General features: G+C 40.7%; 1 protein-coding gene across 1 annotated transcript in view; it reads left to right on the forward strand.

Moving 5' to 3' along the window:
- The window catches only part of LOC120394496 (mitogen-activated protein kinase kinase kinase 15-like), a 156,967-nt gene that overhangs the window by 52,328 nt on the left and 87,096 nt on the right, over window positions 1-17,543 (forward strand). The window contains 1 exon segment of the mRNA XM_039518722.1: window positions 16,140-16,333. Coding sequence (XP_039374656.1) covers window positions 16,140-16,333 — 194 coding nt within the window.

Consider the following 17,543-nt stretch of genomic DNA (forward strand, 5'->3'; position numbering starts at 1 on the left):
GCTTTTGGATAAGGAGGGTCACTTCACTTCTTGGATAATTACAGTGTCAGTGTAAATGTAAATCAGATGAAGTGAACTGCTAATTAACCCTTTAGGTTTAAATGGCAAATATTTACATTAGAATTAATGCTGAGGCGGGGGTGGGTGGGTTTTGGGTTGGGTTTTGTTTTCTGGTTTAATTGTTCTCCATTGGGGAAATCCCAACACAAATTGGCTGTGCTTTCTGTCCGGCAGTAGAGATAAGTAGGGGATAGACTACTTCCCATCCCTGCCCTGAGCCATGGAGAATCCGCAGAGCTGCTACTGCAGTCTTAAGGCAGTAGTGATGCCTGCGATCCCTTATGCTTTGTTGGGGGAAGAGAGCAACTGAAACTGTCCCTAGCTACATCATCCCTTTTTCCTGGCAGTGCAAAAGCAGTCCCCTGAGTGGTGTACACTAGGTGCAGAGCCACTGTGCAGAATCCTTGCCCTTAAGGACTTAATATTTTAGTGTTGCCCTTTATTCTGGAAATCTCAAATCCCATAAAAAGGGCAAAGAAAATCACAGTGTAGAACAGTAGTTGAAACACATAAATATGTAAACTAGATGTCAAATGTTTCCTTTGCAGTGATTGTTTCTTCATTCTAAATAAATAAGTAAACCTAGAAAAATGATTAATGTTTTCCCTTTAAGGAAAATGTAAATCATTATACTAATTCCACTTCAGGGAAAGAGGGAGTAGAGAGAAAGTTGAACGTAAACGGAGAATGCTACATTGCAAACAGTCCAGCAGTTCATTTGGGACTTGGTCTGGGTCCATAGCTGAAACGTGAAAACCACAGAGCAGCTCTGTAAGGCTGTGATATAAGATTGCAACATAGATTTAATAACTGATTTGAAAAGTGTAAGGGTGGGAAAACTGGGGGATGTAGTTTCCAACATCAGTAATGAAATATTTTGAGATTTGGATAAGAGTCTGTTCTATTTGACTTTGCCCAAAGCAAGCAATTAAAATTCTGTGCTGCTAATTTACTGCCCCACTGAGATGTTTAAAGCATGCAATCTACAATTCGGAGCTCAGTTCCCAAGACAGAATTGCCCTAGCGTGTAACTAAAGGTCAAAATTCTCTATGTCCCTTCCATTAGGTGGTTCTTTTTGTGTGGACCTGATTGTAGCCTTAAAGGCAGTCAGCTGCTTATTTCACTCAGAGATGGTGTAGCTCTGCTGTTTCTGTCAGTCGTTATTTATAAAATAAATCACAAATTTCCAGCCTTGTGGAACAGTCTCATCTTCATCTCTCTGTTACCATGAAGCAATGAAGGTTTGGGAGCTGGCTTGAGGATATATTCTTGGACTTGTAGAGAGTGTGTATGGGGATAATGTATTTTATCCTTAGAGGGAAAGGATAAACTTGTGTGTTTTATTAGGCTTCCTAACATCTCTTCTCCAAATCACAACTGGTGGATTGTAGGAGTGCAACTTCAGAAAAACATGAAAACCAGAGCTGGTCAAAACCTTGACTTTTCACAAAAAAAAATTTGTAACAAATTTGTCATTTTTTGGGGACGAAGAATCAAAAGTCAGAAAATTTCTACTAGATTTAATGAAAACTAAGGCACAGGATCTAGAAAACACAAGACATAGGAAGAAGTGGGATTAAGCCATTTTTAAAGATTTCTAGACTCAAAGGGCAGATGGACGGTGCTTTCCAGAATAGTTCTGGCCCTGACTGCCCATCCTTCATGATATATATAAATAAAATGTCAGGGTGGTTAAGCAATGGTACAAATTGCCTAGGGAGGTTGTGGAATCTCCATCACTATTGGTTTTAAAGACAGGTTAGACAAACACCTGTCATGAATGGTCTAGTTATTACTTAGTCCTTCCTTGAGTGTCGGGGACTGCACTACATGACTTGTTGAGGTCCCTTCCAGTTGTACATGTCTATGATTCTATGATAGTGGGACGCATTTGGTTTATTTGAATGTGGGTAGTGAGGGGTGGTGAGTTAGGTACAGCTCACCCTGGAAAGCAATCACAAAATCATAGATGTGCCCGACTGGAAGGGATCTTGAGAGGTCATCAAATCAAGCTCCCTGTGCTGAGGCAGGACTAAATAAGCCTATACCATCCCTGACAGGTGTTTGTCCAACTTGTTATTAAAAATCTCCAGTGATGGGGATTCCACAATCTCCTTTGGAAGCCTATGCCAGAGTTTAACTCCCCTTATAATTAGAAAGTTTTTCTTAATATCTAATCTAAATCTCTCTTCCTGCAGATTAAACCCATTATTTCTTGTTCTACCTTTAGTGGACATGGAGAACAATTGATCATTGTCCTCTTTATAACAGCCTTTAACATATTTGTGATTGGGTCCCTTCTCGGTCTTCTGTTCTCAAAACTAAACATGCCCAGTTTTTTTATCCTTTCCTCATAGGTCAGGTTTTCTAAACCTTCTATAATTTTTGTTTCTTTCTTCTGGACTCTTTTTCCAATTTGTCCACATCTTTCCTGAAGTGTGGTGCCCAGAATTGAACACAATTCTCCAATTCAGGCCTCACCATGTAGACAGGGACAATCACTTCCAGTCAGGGGTGAAAGTAACTTAAGGGACTTACTGGTACGCAGGGTGACCGGGGTCCTGAGCAAGGTTGTGGGGCGGCTCTAGGCCCCTGGAAGGGGCAGGGCTTTGGGCAGAAGGGGCAGGGCTGAGGCCAGGCTCTGGTGGCAATTTAAAGGGCCTGGGGCTCTGGTTGCTGGAGCAGTAGCGGAGGCTGGGAGCCCTGGGCCCTTTAAATCATTGCTGGAGCCCTGTGGCAGCGGCAGCAGCCGGGAGCTCCGGGGCTCTGGCGGCGATTTAAAGGGCCAGGGGCTCTGGCCATGGCCAGGAACCCCAGACGCTTTTAAATTGCCAGGCCCTGGGGAAGCTGCCCCTTTGCCGCCCCCCCTCCCCCATCAGTGGCCCTGCCAGTACGGTTGGTTTTGTACCAGCTCTTACCGGTGAATACATCCCAGAATGATATTAGCCTTTTTTGCAACTGCATCACATTAACTCACATTCAGTTTGTTATCCAATATAAACAACAGCTTATTTTCAATAGTACTACTGCTTAGCCAGTTATTTCCCATTTTATAGTTGTGTATTTGATTTTTTTTCCTTCCTAAGCTGTAGTACTTTGCACTTATCTTTATTAAATTTCATTTTGTTGATATCAGACCAATTCTCTAATTTGTGAAAGTCATTTTGAATTCTAATCCTGTCCTCTAAAGTGCTTGCAACCCCTTCCAACTTGGTGTCATCCACACATTTTTATAAGCATACTCTCTATTCCATTATCCAAGTCATTAATGAAAATATTGAACAGTACCAGACCCAGGACTGACTCCTGCAGGACCCTACTAGATACACGTTTCCGGTTTGACACTGAACCATTGATAACTACTCTGTGAGTGTGATCTTTCTAACAGATGTGCTCCCACTTTATAGTAATTTCATCTAGACTGCATTTTGCTAGTTCTCTTATGAGAATGTCATTTGGGACTGTGTCAGAAGCCTTACTAAAATCAAGATATAGCATGTCTACAGCTTCCCTCCATCCAGTAGGCTAGTTACTCTGTTGAAGATAGAAATTAAGTCAGTTTGGCTTGACAAATCCATACCGGCTATTCCTTATAGTCGTATTATCCTCTAGAAGCTTACAAATCGCTAATAACAAGGACAAAAATAGAACATGGAGATAATAGAAGGGAAATAGTTAAACTGATTTTCCCTTAAATTGGTGGTTTTCTAATGATTTAGAATTAACAATCTGATTGTAATACTCTGTATATATTAAATATGAAAAATGTTAATGCAAGTTAAGGATATATATTTAACCCTAAGGAGTTCTAGAAATGCAAAAGGTAAAGTTTTAATAGGCACACACTAATTTACCTCCAACAATATATGTTGTTGTATGTAGTTAATTACAGTGTTCATGTAATAATCTAACTAGTGATTGTATATAAGACTTCCCTGAAAGCATGTCAGCGATAAAACAAGAACATATGCTGGCAAACTTGTCTCTGTAGTATTGTAGTTATACTATAATTCCTGCAAACTTCTTTGAGTTTAAAGATTATATATAAACTTGCTGTATGTGTGTTTTCATCTTCTGTTGTATCTCTTTCTAATAATTTCTCTCTTCATGTGTCCTGTGTCTGTCTGTCTCTTTTTTTTTTATTATTTGTATACTTCCATATTCTTTATTTTCCATGCTGTTCCATTTCAATTTGGAGCTGGCTGCAGTTGCCAACCACAAAGCTTTTCTTCAGGTCCAAGTGCCTCCTGAGTACCACAGTGGTTATGTGATAGGCAAAGTATGTATTACTTTCTATTCTGCTTTCTGGCTGAATAAAAGTAATTTTAGAATTATTTTATTACTGTGCCTTTCCAATTGTATTTACTTAAGGATATTTTAAAAATAATACTGGGCTGGTTCTTATTTTTCAGGTAACTGTTATCTTGGAATAGATGTTATTTTGAAATTATATCCTGTAGCCTAGGGATACATTGTGGTTTTTTTTAAAGAGAAAGCCAAACCCTGCATTTTCAAAAAATATATTTACATTCAGACTTTTAAGATGAAGTACTGCATATAAAGTACTATAATTTTGCTGGGAAATCAGTCACACGCAACAGTTTTCTGTGGTGTCCTGTCCATCATATTTTTCTGTGGTGTTGAAAATTATCTTGATCCTTAAGACAACTGATTAATTTAACTCCCCAAGCGTGTTCAGATAGGCAACGTGTTTAGAAGCATCCAAATTCGTCTAATGAATTTGGTTTGTTCTTTGTTGTCCAATTGCATGGGTTAAACCATATTGAGAGAGTCTTTTACATGTTATCTTAAATACTCTTAAGACCTGTCTACACGGGGAACTGCATAGCTCTAGCAGCATAATTCTACCACCATAACTATGCCAGTATAACACCCCATGTGGATACTCTGATTTCAAAATAAAAGTAATTTAAGGTATGGGGTGGTAGTATAATTACACTTTTTTGGAGGTATATGTACAAGTTTGCTACTCACTGGTGTTATCCTCACCTAGCTCCAAGGACCCATTGTGCCTAGCACAGTACAAACATGTAGTAAAAGAGGTTTGCTTTCCCTAAGAGCTTACAATCCTAGTTTAAGACAAGTCATGACAGATTGGTGAAACATACAAATGAGAGGAGGGAGAATGGGATAACAGTAATATAAGCATTTTTTTTCATAGCCTAGCTGTGTGCACAATTTGTAGATGTAGAATTTTTTTTTTTAAATAATGGTGATATATAAGCAGATCAGTAGCCGTAGTCTTAAATTGCAGCCTGTCTAACCACTATCAGCCAATAATATGCTATAGGCATCACAGTAAAAGTAGGGCAATCAGAGGCCCTATGCACACCAGGACCTCAACCTCAGGAGCAACAAGGGTTCCCTCCCTCCCTGGAGAAACAGAGTTGAGAGAAGAGGCCCCTCCAGTACTTACACCCTGGCTGTTATGGTATCCGAGTGGGTGGATGGATCAGGACTGCTGCATTCCTCTCCTCCTGCCACATTGAGTCCTCTCCTAGGATGGTGTCGGCACCTCTTCCCTCCCCTCCCCAAGATCATGAGGTCTTGGAGATAACAGCCAAGTTAGGTGTTAAAACCTCTCTGAGCTATTGGTCCAGCCTTACTGCAGACTTATGGGGTCATCACTGCATTAGTTATACTCAGGTCTTGTGTTCAAGCTTCCCCTCACTAGAAGGGCTAGAAACTTCTTAGTTCAGTTTTCAACAAAAGCTGAGATTCTGGTGTAAGTACATGACTTCAGGAGCTGATGCCCTGAAGCATGGACCTAATGTTCCTATGCTTCACCCGGTGCTGAACAGAAGTGAGTATGAAGGAGGTTAAGTCGTGGTCTTGCAGGTGTTTTGTGGGACAGTGATTTACACATAAGTAGGGTTCTACCAAATTCATGGCCATAAAAAAAGCATCATGGACCATGAAATTTGGTCTCTTCCTGTGAAATCTGGTCTTTTGTGTGTTTTTACTATACTATGCAGATTTCACAGGGGAAAACAGTGTTTCTTAAATTGGGGGTCCTGACCCAAAAAGAAGTTGCATAGGGGTCGTGGTGTTGCCACCCTTACTTCTGCATGGCCTTCAGAGCTGGGCAGCTAGAGAGCAGTGGCTGTTGGCTGGGCACCCAGCTCTGAAGGCAAAGCCCCCCCAGCAGCAGTGCAGAAGTAAGGGTGGCAGTACCATACCATCCGGACTTCTATGCTGCTGGTGGTGGTGGCTCTGCCTTCAGAGCTGGGCTCCCGGCCAGCAGGTGCTGCTCTCTGGCTGCTCAGCTCTAATGGCAGCGCTGCTACCAACAGCAGTGCAGAAGTAAGGGTAGCAGTACCGCAACTTCCCTACAATAACCATGCAACCCCCCCCCACAACTCCTTTTTGGGTCAGGACCCCTACAATTACAACTGTGAAATTTAAGATTTAAATAGCTGAAATCATGAAATGTAGTATTTTAAAATCCTATGATTGTGAAATTGACCAAAATGGACCATGAATTTGGAAATAGGGCCCTACACATAAGGAATGATATGGAAGAAGGGGTGAAGCTTCTTGTGGGAGAAATAGACAAGCAGATGGCTGAGACTTTTATCATTGGCCGAGCAAAGGGGAAGGCTGATAAGATAATAGAGAGGGATAGGTAGGATGGAACTGAACTGTGAAAGACCTTGAAGACAATCTTGTATTTGTTGCAGTGGATAAGGAGGGGAGGGACCGAAAAAGGCCAGGAAGATTGTCTTAGGAATAGCATTTTGAACAGACTTCAAATTCTGCAAGTTTTTGATCAGAAAAGAAACCCAGAACTGAATCTTGCCTTGAGTTTGAAATGACTTTTCACTCTCTTCCATATCAGGCTATATGCTTAATGTTAGAGGTGTTTTAGAGGAAGTCTTTTTATAATAATAGATGATATCTTCCCCCTCGACTCCAAAAACTGTAAATAAAATGGTTCTCTGTTACCATCTCTTTTGATCACTGATTCCTGCAAGGTGCTGTTCTGGTGCGCATGGCCTAAATTGATGAATGGAGTGCAGGCAGCTAGCTCATGCTGTACTTGGAAAAAATTGAAAGTGTTGCTTGTTGGGTGGGGGAAGGCTTTTGTAAGATCTTGTTTATTTGGAAATTGCCATGTTTGTTGATGACTGTGGATTGATAGGCCCTTCATGTGAGGACTCTTCATTTTTTACTGAGAGCTGAGCGTGGAAACCCATGTTTCATTGATGGTCAGATATCCACCTGCCTCCCTCCAAAATCTTTTGAAGTTGTGACCTTTTCTTCTGGAGCTAGACCTTGCCACTGTAATCTGTGTCTTTGTCATCTATAAAGACAATTTTTTAAATTTCAGTAATTTTTTGTTATGGTATTAGTATTAACAACGGGCTCTATTGAGGGCTACCTTTGAAAACCACTTATAATTTGTAACTCTTGCAGAATGCAGTAGCATAGATTCATTAAGTCCTGTAATATGCACTGGCCGTCTGTTAACCAGTGAATGTGCTTCAAATACTTTTGTTTGATTTTGAAAACCTTAAATGATAGAGGACTAGTTCAGTGGGGAGGGAAGGGGACATGTTTTCATCTTGATTCCTTTATGTCAGTGGTCCCCAACCTTTTTCATCTGGCGGGCACCAGACGAAGGACCGTGGCGGCGGTCGAGCATTTGCCGAAATGCTGCCGAAATTCGGCGGCATTTCGGCTGCAACGCCTCTGGATGACATCGCTTGTCGGTGTCAAGCGGCGCCATCCAGAGGCATCGCCGCCAAAATGCCACTGAATTTTGGCGGCATTTCGGTGGATGCTCGAAAGCCGGCCAGGACGCGGGCGCATTTAGATGCCCCTGCGGGCACCACATTGGGGACCCCTGCTTTATGTCAATAGAGATTTGTTGGTTTGGAATTACTGACTGTCCCAAGGAACGTATTTGAGAAGATGGGAGGGAGGGTCAATGTTGTTGAGGTCTTGTAGCTTTGGAAGGGCCTTAATCCTTAACCTATTGGTCATTTTTTCACTGGAAAAAAAGAAGTTAAAAGCCTAGTGAAGGCAAGGCTGGCAACTGTGACTTTAACACTAGTGAGCCTCTACTGTTAAACCCCAGGTTCCCTGTAGACTTTGACTTGACCTGTTAACTCATGTGATCATAGGTGCTGGAACTCCTGGCTTGAAGTGGTTTCCATCATGCACAGGGTTTACAGTTTGGTTCAATGCCTCTCAGCACCACCACTATACACATTGTTCCAATGCCCCTGCAGGAGATGGCTGCCTAGTCCCCATTAAGATTTTAATTCCAGTTAGCTAACTTGAGTGAGTTAGTTAATAACACACCTTTTTGTTCTTCAGTGAAGATATACCCACATTATGCCAAAACATAGCAATGGCATCCTTCCAGGAAAAGATTGTTAAACTTATTATTGTTTAGAGGTGGGATTTTAGGGTTCATTTCACTGATGATTCTGATATAGCCTTCTTGAGCTGAGTTGTCTTTGTTTAGATTGTTTTTAGTTATATTCTGGTAGGCCACCTACATACCTCAATTGAAATAATTTTTTTAAAATTTCCATCATGTTTTAAAGTGCTATGAAAAATAGATGTATAAATACTAAGAATTATTTCTTAAATCAGTGTATAAGTGCCAAAAAATTATTTCCTTATAGTATACTTACACTGTAACTGACTAATAATTCTGTACTTATTCCTTAACAACTTCATTTTAAGTTCTTAAAATGTATTGTTTCTAACTGCAAATACTTATTTTGCTTGTATTTTAGATTGGAAATATTTCAAACTAATTCAGATAGCTAATAACTTTAGACTATCCAAATGTTGCTATACAGTCTTGTGCAGGTATTCATTTTATTTATCTTGCACAAGTAGAGCTATAAGTTTAGCAGGCAGATACTGGTCCTGTTTGAATCACTGAGTAACAGCACTTGCATTTGCTGCACATGTGGCAAAAAAGTTAAATTGACTAGACTGTTTCCTTTAGATTTTTACACAGTACTCTCACTGATGCCAACAGGCGTTCCAGTTGATGGAACAATCATAGAATATGGCTCCAGGATCAGCTCTTACACTAGCGAGCACTTACTTATGAATGGCAGTGAAGAGTTCACCTGCACGAATAAAATCGATATATCATAGGGCTGAAAAGATTATTGGAATCATCTAGTTCATGGACCCTTGCTTTCTCTCCTTCTACTTTCTTACTGAGTGTTTTCTTGAATACCTCTCATGATAGTGCTTCCCCTACTAGCTCGGGTAGTTGAAATTCCTGATTGCTCCAACGGCTAAGAAATTTCTTTCCTAATGTCCAATTTGTATTTATTTTCTCATTTAATTTTAGGCCACTACAGCTTATTTTGCAATACATTTAAATAGGAATTAAATCTCAAAAATATTTTGCACAATAAAGCTATTACATCATTCTGTTCCTTGCTCTTCCTAAAACATCTTGCCGCTCTTCACTTCCTCTCTACTAAACAACTTCTGCATTTCACTGACTAGTAAAATGATAATTATCTGCTGCATAGAGGGCAATTTCCTGCTCACATAATTCTATTGAAATCCGAAGGACCTTTCCTGTGATGAAAGTGAGGACATTAGGCCCATAGAGGAAAAATTCCCATTGACTTCAATGGGCTTTTGATCAGTCCTATAGCTTATAAAGTGGCACGGGGTCATTTGCAGTAAAGGGGCTATGTAATGTAAAACATTCAACATCATTGTGCTTCTGGTAGCAATAATGAGAGTAATCAGCATTTAAATCTTTCCTGATTTGATGTCACTAACTTAGGTTCCAATCCTGCAACTGACTCCATGCAAGTGGACCCCTGCGCTCATGCATCTAGTTACAGGATCAGGTACTGTCTGTCAAGGTGGAATGTTTCTCTTAGGACGGTCATATAAGCATATGACCTGAGTTTGAGTCTGGATTTTTTAATATATACCCTATAGAAACAAAATAAAGTCAAACTATTGTAGTTCCTCAAATCACCACTTTGAATACGGTAGCATGTGTGTGCCATGCGTATCACCTGTACTTAGTAACGCTTTTCAGTATTAACCGAGGTGTCCTGGTAAATCGCTGCCACCTGCTCACAGCAGGAGCAAGCCTCGTCTCTGCCCACCACCCTCCCCCTTGGCAACACAAGTGCTCCAATCCAGGCTCCATAAACCCCACTCTTTCCCAATGCAGGCTAGCAATTTACACGCACCACTTTACTACATTCAAGTGCACAGTTTCTTGTCTTGTGGACACCCTCAGTTTACATGGATCTGCTGCCTCCATGGAAGCAGTGTATCTCAATTCATCGGTTTCACCTCAGTTCAACACTCTTTTTAGGACAAGGTGTCTATACGTATTTATAGTAAAAACAAATTTAAGTTTATTTAACAGAGCTTGAGAGAAAGATGCAAAATAAAAGTAAAAGGGTTTGGAAACATAATGTTACAAGTAAAAGAAAAACAAACTGCAATCTATAGCCTATACTTATTAACAAGTTACCTTCCTAGGCAGGAAAGCATTTCTCATCCAATGGTCCATCCTTGCAGCACTTGTCCAGTCCAGAAAGCTGGGATCCACCGTTCATGAGATGCTCCCACTGGACAGTGGCTCTCCCATAATGAATAACACCTTTGCCCTTTCTTCTTCCCCTATACAGTTACAGACTGTTGTATGTTAGCCCAAGGAGGTCCCCTAACCAGAGACTTTTCTTAGGGGTTCTTTTGTCTTGGTAAACACTCAGGCCTGCATCTGGTCCAGACAGTAAATCCAGGGCCTGGGTTGGCTCCACTGATGGCCCTTGTTCTCATTGTTGATTGAGTCAGGTCTGAGGCTCCTCCATCTCAAGTGGCAAGTTTCTCTTTCAACCATTTTGGAATACAATAGCCTACATGTTTCAAACTCTAAAATGGTTTCCCATACAAACACCTCGCAATAATCATGACATTCAGCTAGTTCTTAGCGCTCAGCAGATACCAACCATGACCCCCTTCAGTGAAATATTGAGAAGACGGTCAGACACAGGGGTAATATACCTCCCTGGGCATGTCTGTGTCACACTTACCCCTTAGCTCCAACTGAGTTTGGGTATGTAGCAGGGCACTGCAGAGCCTCTCTTTGCTTCTGCCCCTGCTGTGCTGACAAAGTCACTTGGAGACCCTGGTGTCATTTATTTACAGGTTAGGCTCCTACCATCTTTTCACCATACACAGCTTGGGTTCTAGAGTCTTCACCGAGGAAGGAGGAGCTATCACTCTGCTTCCACTCCCTCCCTCGTCCCTCCCAGGCTAATTGGGCAGCTGTCTTCCATTCACCAATTAGGGGCAGGTTTTCTCTAGCCAGCTCCAATTTATTTCCCTTCATGGGAGTTGGCATGACAGAGGGCTGAGTCAGCAGTTCTTCCCTTTGGGAGGCTGTGAACAGTGACCAGGCAGTTTCTTAAATGAAAGTATTGTTTAATTTTGACAGTAGGGACAAAGCATTTAGAGGCCAAGATATTAAAACAACAGTCTATACACGTCTATCTTTCTAACCCCAGATGATAGCCTCGGTAGGCCTAACTTTTCAGACCCCATAATGGGTGCCTCTGTCTATTGCTCACAAACACCTATTCCTTCTCTTGAGAGAGAGACCTTTAAAACCCTGCTCTACTCCTTTGTTCTTCTGTATTCCTGAGGTTTTGGCCCTTCTGGTCAAAACTAATTTTCCAGGCTAGTTGGGCAGGAGGTAAACTCTTCAAGGCTGAGAGTTTGGACATTGTCACTTAGCAACCCTCAAGAGTTTGCTGAGGAATGGCTTATCTTCAGCCATTCTTTTCACAATCTTTTTTTCTTACAGCCTCCTGTTAAACTAAACCAATATATTAATACAGTAAACGTTGCGATAACCAGATCAACATATACTATTCATAAATTATTAGAGAGCAGCTCCAATTCTGTCATAATGATCTAAGCCAATCACAAATTTTGCGGCGCCTGGCTGATGATTTATTAACACTTGGGGTTGGCAATACTACATAAGTTGCTTAAGAGGTCATCGGCTGCCCATTCCTCACCTAGAATATCAGTAATTTCTTTGTGACATTACAATAATTTTCCACAGTGGCTAATTTTGATGAGTCAGAGGGTTTTCTTTAGATGAGGAATAGGTAACTAGAGCAGAGACCTCCTAAGAAATAAAGATGTTGTTTTCAGACATCTGTGGTTCATAATAAAAACAATATAAAGAAAGTAGAGACACAGAATTGTTTCTAAGTAGTGAAGATTCGATGGAATCTTTTAGAAATTTCAGTCCACATATTGTACTGCGTGGGATGTTTGGATTTTATTTAGTGCATGCATATGTTAAATAGAAAAGAGAGGAGTCAGGAAACTGTTGATCACTAGCCATGAGGTAGTCCAGAAATACTAGGGTTTGATGGGTATCCCCTACATACTAAGGTTACTTCTGCCAGGAGGTAGCCTACCTCTTTTTGTATAACACTGATGGCTTACGTTGGCAGCTGATGATGTGGCTGTGCATCACAAACTTACGGGGCTAAATTTTCAGATGAAGTCCCACTGCTTGCACCTCTAGAACTCTTCACATAAGGTAATGTGTTTAAATACAGATAGGCCTTAATTTCTGCATTAAAATAGGTGCTTCTGCATTGTGGATGAAAATTTGTGGAAAAATATGTGGGGTGCAAAAATCCAAGAGGAGGTAGGGGACATGAATAAAATGGTTAAATGTTGTCCAAACAGGTGTATTGCACTATTCCACACAGGTAACTTTGAGAAACATCTCTGAAGGCTGGTTGTGAAATTTAAAGTTTTCCTTCTCCCAGCAAATTACTACAGTTTTCATTACTGTTACAAATTGTAGCCATAAGAAAATTATATGGACTATCAAAGCTGATCTTCATCTTCTCCCCCAGAACTAACAGCTCATGGATTGTTTGAAATTTAAAACCAAAATTCATACACAAGGAAAATTATTGACCTAAAGTGTTTGTCTTTAGTGGTTTGAGGGGCGGGGGCAGACTTGCTTTCTCATGAGGTCACTATGTTCCAGGCCAAAGACAACCTTAAAAATAATAATAGAAAAAAGCAAAACTAATTTTTGCAACATGTGCACTGAGCAACTTGACATGCTAGTTGCTTGAGTTGAGCTTGATTTAAGTAATTAGTTTTGGGAGGCGGGTGGTAGAAAATAAAGACAGCAGTGGGACCGATGATCACAGTGTTAGAAATAAAAACAGGAGTACTTGTGGCACCTTAAAGACTAACAAATTTATTTAAGCATGAGCTTTCATGAGCTACAGCTCACTTCTTCGGATGCATAGAATGGAACACACAGACGGGATATTTATACATACAGAGAACATGAAAAGGTGGAAGTATGCATACCAACAGGCAGAGTCTAATCAACTGAGATGAGCTATCTTTAGCAGGAGGAAAAAAAACTTTTTGAAGTGATAATTAAGATGGCCCATAGAAGGTGTGAGGAGAACTTAACATAGGGAAATAGATTCAATTGGTGTAATGACCCAACCATTCCCAGTCTTTGTTTAACCCACAGTTAATAGTATCTAGTTTGCATATTAATTCAAGTTCAGCAGTTTCTCTTTGGAGTCTGTTTTTTGTTGCAAAATTGCCACCTTCAAGTCTGTCACTGAGTGGTTAGAGAGGTTGAAGTGTTCTCCCACTGGTTTTTGAATGTTATGATTCCTGATGTCAGATTTGTGTCCATTTATTCTTTTGCGTAGAGACTGTCCGGTTTGGCCAATGTACATGGCAGAGGGGCATTGCTGGCACATGATGGCATATAATACGTTGGTAGATGTGCAGGTGTATGAGCCCCTGATGACGTGTCTGATGTGATTAGGTCCTATGATGGTGTCACTTGAATGGATATGTGGACAGAGCTGGCATCGGGCTTTGTTGCAAGGATAGGTTCCTGGGTTAGTGTTTATGTTGTATGGTGTGCGGTTGCTGGTGAGTATTTGCTTCAGGTTGGGAGGCTGTCTATAAGCGAGGACTGGCTTGTCTCCCAAGATCTGTGAGAGTGAGGGATCATCTCTAAGGATAGGTTGTAAATCTTTGATGATGCGCTGGAGAGGTTTTAGTTGAGGGCTGTAGGTGATGGCTAGTGGTGTTCTGTTGTTTTCTTTTTTAGGCCTGTCCTGTAGTAGGTGGCTTCTGGGTACTCTTCTGGCTCTGTCAATCTGTTTTTTTACTTCAGCAGGTGGGTATTGTAGGTTTAAGAATGCTTGATAGAGATCTTGTAGGTGTTTATCTCTGTCTGAGGGATTGGAAATGTGAATGCTGTACTGTGTGGTGACATTTAGCTCAAGTACAGTCAATAGGAATGTGGTATTATTTTTATTAGAAATGATGGATCTTTTATAGTTCGGAATCATCATGAACTCAAATAGAGGGGCAAAAGAGTCACTGTGCCTCAGTTACTTTCCTTTCTCTGCCTTTAGGGTAACCACATGCCTGAAATGAGGGTTTCAAATGAAAAATCTCCCCTTCTAGTGACTGGTTTATTGGCATGCAACAAAATCTGTTCAGCTCTCCACTTTTGTATCAGGGCTTCTTAGTCCTTCTGGTCTTTCTGCCAGTCCATGGAGCAGTCCACACAAGGTCTTTCCCAGTCTGTGGCACCTCTCAGACTCAGCTGAGAGCACTGCTTTATATAGCCCTGCCTGGCAGCCACATGTCTTTCTAAATGCATCTGCACTGATTGTAAACATCTGTGGCCCTTCTGCGGGGTGGGCCGGGAAGGCAGCACAGGGGTTAACCCTATTCCCTGCTGGACTGGGGAATGAGATCTGCGCAGCTGGTCACAAACAGCAACAGTTTTCCTAATTCATTTCTCTTCATGTCTAGTGCCTGATTCCTTCACCCTTAGTAATGTCTATATTCCTCCCATACGAAAGGAGTCCTGCTGAAGTTAATTTTGCCAACACTTTTATTCTCTGCAAGTCTCACAATATTTGATAGTGTTTTTAAAGCCACAGCTTGTGGGGTCATGAATCTCAGCTCCCCTATTTTTATTTTTTTAAAGTAAGTTTTCAGCCTTCATGGTTGCAGGGGATACATAGGTTGCAAATATGAACCCTGAAGTCTCAGAAACCAGAAATGTTTAATTTTTATTTAAAACTTCCTGATTTTGGAGGGCCTGAGTCATAATTTTTGAATGCTTGGGGTTGGCAATACTGAGCTGGGCCTCTCATTCTGGAATGCAATAAGGTCTCTGGATCTTAAAATACTAATTATGGTCCTCTTGCCATTGTTACTTCCATCTCCCCTTTTCTCCCCTCCCCTCCTCTACAGAGAGCCTTCTACCTGCTTCCTCCAACAGTAACTAATCCCTTATTCTTCTTTGACTACAGTGACAGCTTCCCAGCAACTGCTTCCTGCTGTAGTGCCTTCTCAATACGGGCCAGATCAAAAACCCAACAAAGTGTTTATATATGAAATGTGTCTTTTCAGTTATAAGAATGCTACTGCCAGTCCCCTTTTATTATGTTGTCATTGGACTGATCTACTGAATAACAGAGACAATATCGTGACAGCTGTCACCCTACACAATTTGTCATACTCACATTCAGAATATTTAATTAAAAATTTCAGTTAAATAAAAATAACTAAGGTAATTTAAAAATTAGTTGTATTATTTAAATTCTAAAGCTCTGGTGACAGCACCATGACATCCTGAGGGCTGCTGCTTTTTAAACAAACAAAAATTTATACTGTACAGTAAACTTGGATGTTTTTTAAAAAATCTGGATTTCCAATTAAGCATATATTTACATAAAGACTTAATTCTTCCATCAAGAAAGCAACTCCTATTGAAGTCAATAGGAGCCGTGGTCCTTTTGGCATGCCTGAAAATCAGGCCCAAAGTGTCTCAAGTTGAACATCCAAAAGTGGAGGCATGCAAAATTAGTGAACACTTGTGCAAACCTAGCTGCCCATTATTTGCTCTTAAGGAATTAATCAGAAGATTCAGAATGAGATCACTCCATCCAATTTGAGTGTGCAGTGCTTCCATTTGCTATCTGAATGTGTTTGCTTTTCCTTCTAGGCTTCCAGTGGGAATTACTATTTTATTCCATACATTGTAACACCCGGTGCTGATTATTTTTGCTGTGAAAGTGATGCCTTGCGGAGGGCCTCTGAGTACATGCAGCCTAACTGGGACAACATCCTGGGACCACTCTGTGTCCCACTGATGGACAGGTTTATCTGTCTTCTGAAGGACATTCACGTTACATCATGGTAATTTTGCCACCTTTACACTTCCTGCTTGTGGATATTTTTTCCTACTCTGCAAGGGGTTTCAGAATCCCCACCAAAGTTCAGTGTGCTTAACCCTGTTTCAAAATAAATACCTTAATTTAATCTAAACTATATTTCTGTCATGAAGCTGTTGTAGTAAACTAACTATTTTATGACAGCAGTGGATTGCATTTACTATCCAAAATATCGGCCAGCAGAGTCAGAACTGCGGATACAGCCCTTGGAGAAAAGAGGGTATAGAAACTAAGTGTGTGCATACAATATGGTATTAACTGTGGTCACACAGACTAGTGTCTGAGTGGAACCTTTTTAACAGTTGAATTGCATAGTAATTGTAGAATGCTGCTCTGGGCCTCAGCTGTCCCATGGTGACTCCTGTTTACTGACACATCTTGATACCCCTTTGTTTAGTAGGCACTGCCCATTGTACCTCTTCTGCACTTTTCACATTCCCTTCCTCAGTCAAAATGGAGGAGCAAAATAATAATTTTATAATCAGTTACTTTTAAATTAATGTAAGCTCGTTAGGGGCAGAGACCATCTTTTTGTTCTATGTTTGTTCACAGCCTTGCATAATTGGGTCTCTGCCCCTAACGAGCTTACAGTCTATTTCAATGTTGCTGAACTGCAGCTATATTGTTGAACAGAGTTGCCTTCATTCAGTGTTATCAGTGGAGCTCAGGTTTAAGTTGGTGCATTTTTGTTTGCCTCAGCTGCTATGAGGCACTCAGTTCCTACAAGTATCAGAGGGGTAGCCGTGTTAGTCTGGATCTGTAAAAGCAACAAATAATCCTGTGGCACCTTATAGACTAACAGACGTTTTGCAGCATGAGCTTTCGTGGGTGAATACCCAGGGTATTCACCCACGAAAGCTCATGCTGCAAAACCCAGGGTATTCACCCACGAAAGCTCATGCTGCAAAACGTCTGTTAGTCTATAAGGTGCCACAGGATTCTTTGTTGCTTTTTGAGTTCCTACAGTGTCTTTGTGTTGTATTTTTACATTAATTTAAAAGTAACTGATTATAAAATTATTATTTTGCTCCTCTATTTTTTTATCCTGCCATTTACAGGCGTATTAATATGAAGGAGGGGCAGTAAAGATTAGGGTAATGTGATGCAATCAATAAAGCTTTTGTTTATGTGGTGCCTTTTATATAAATTCTCTCCTAAAAAGCTTTAAAGAGTTA

This window comes from Mauremys reevesii, unplaced genomic scaffold, assembly GCF_016161935.1.
Source record: "Mauremys reevesii isolate NIE-2019 unplaced genomic scaffold, ASM1616193v1 Contig61, whole genome shotgun sequence".
NCBI lineage: Eukaryota > Metazoa > Chordata > Testudines > Geoemydidae > Mauremys > Mauremys reevesii.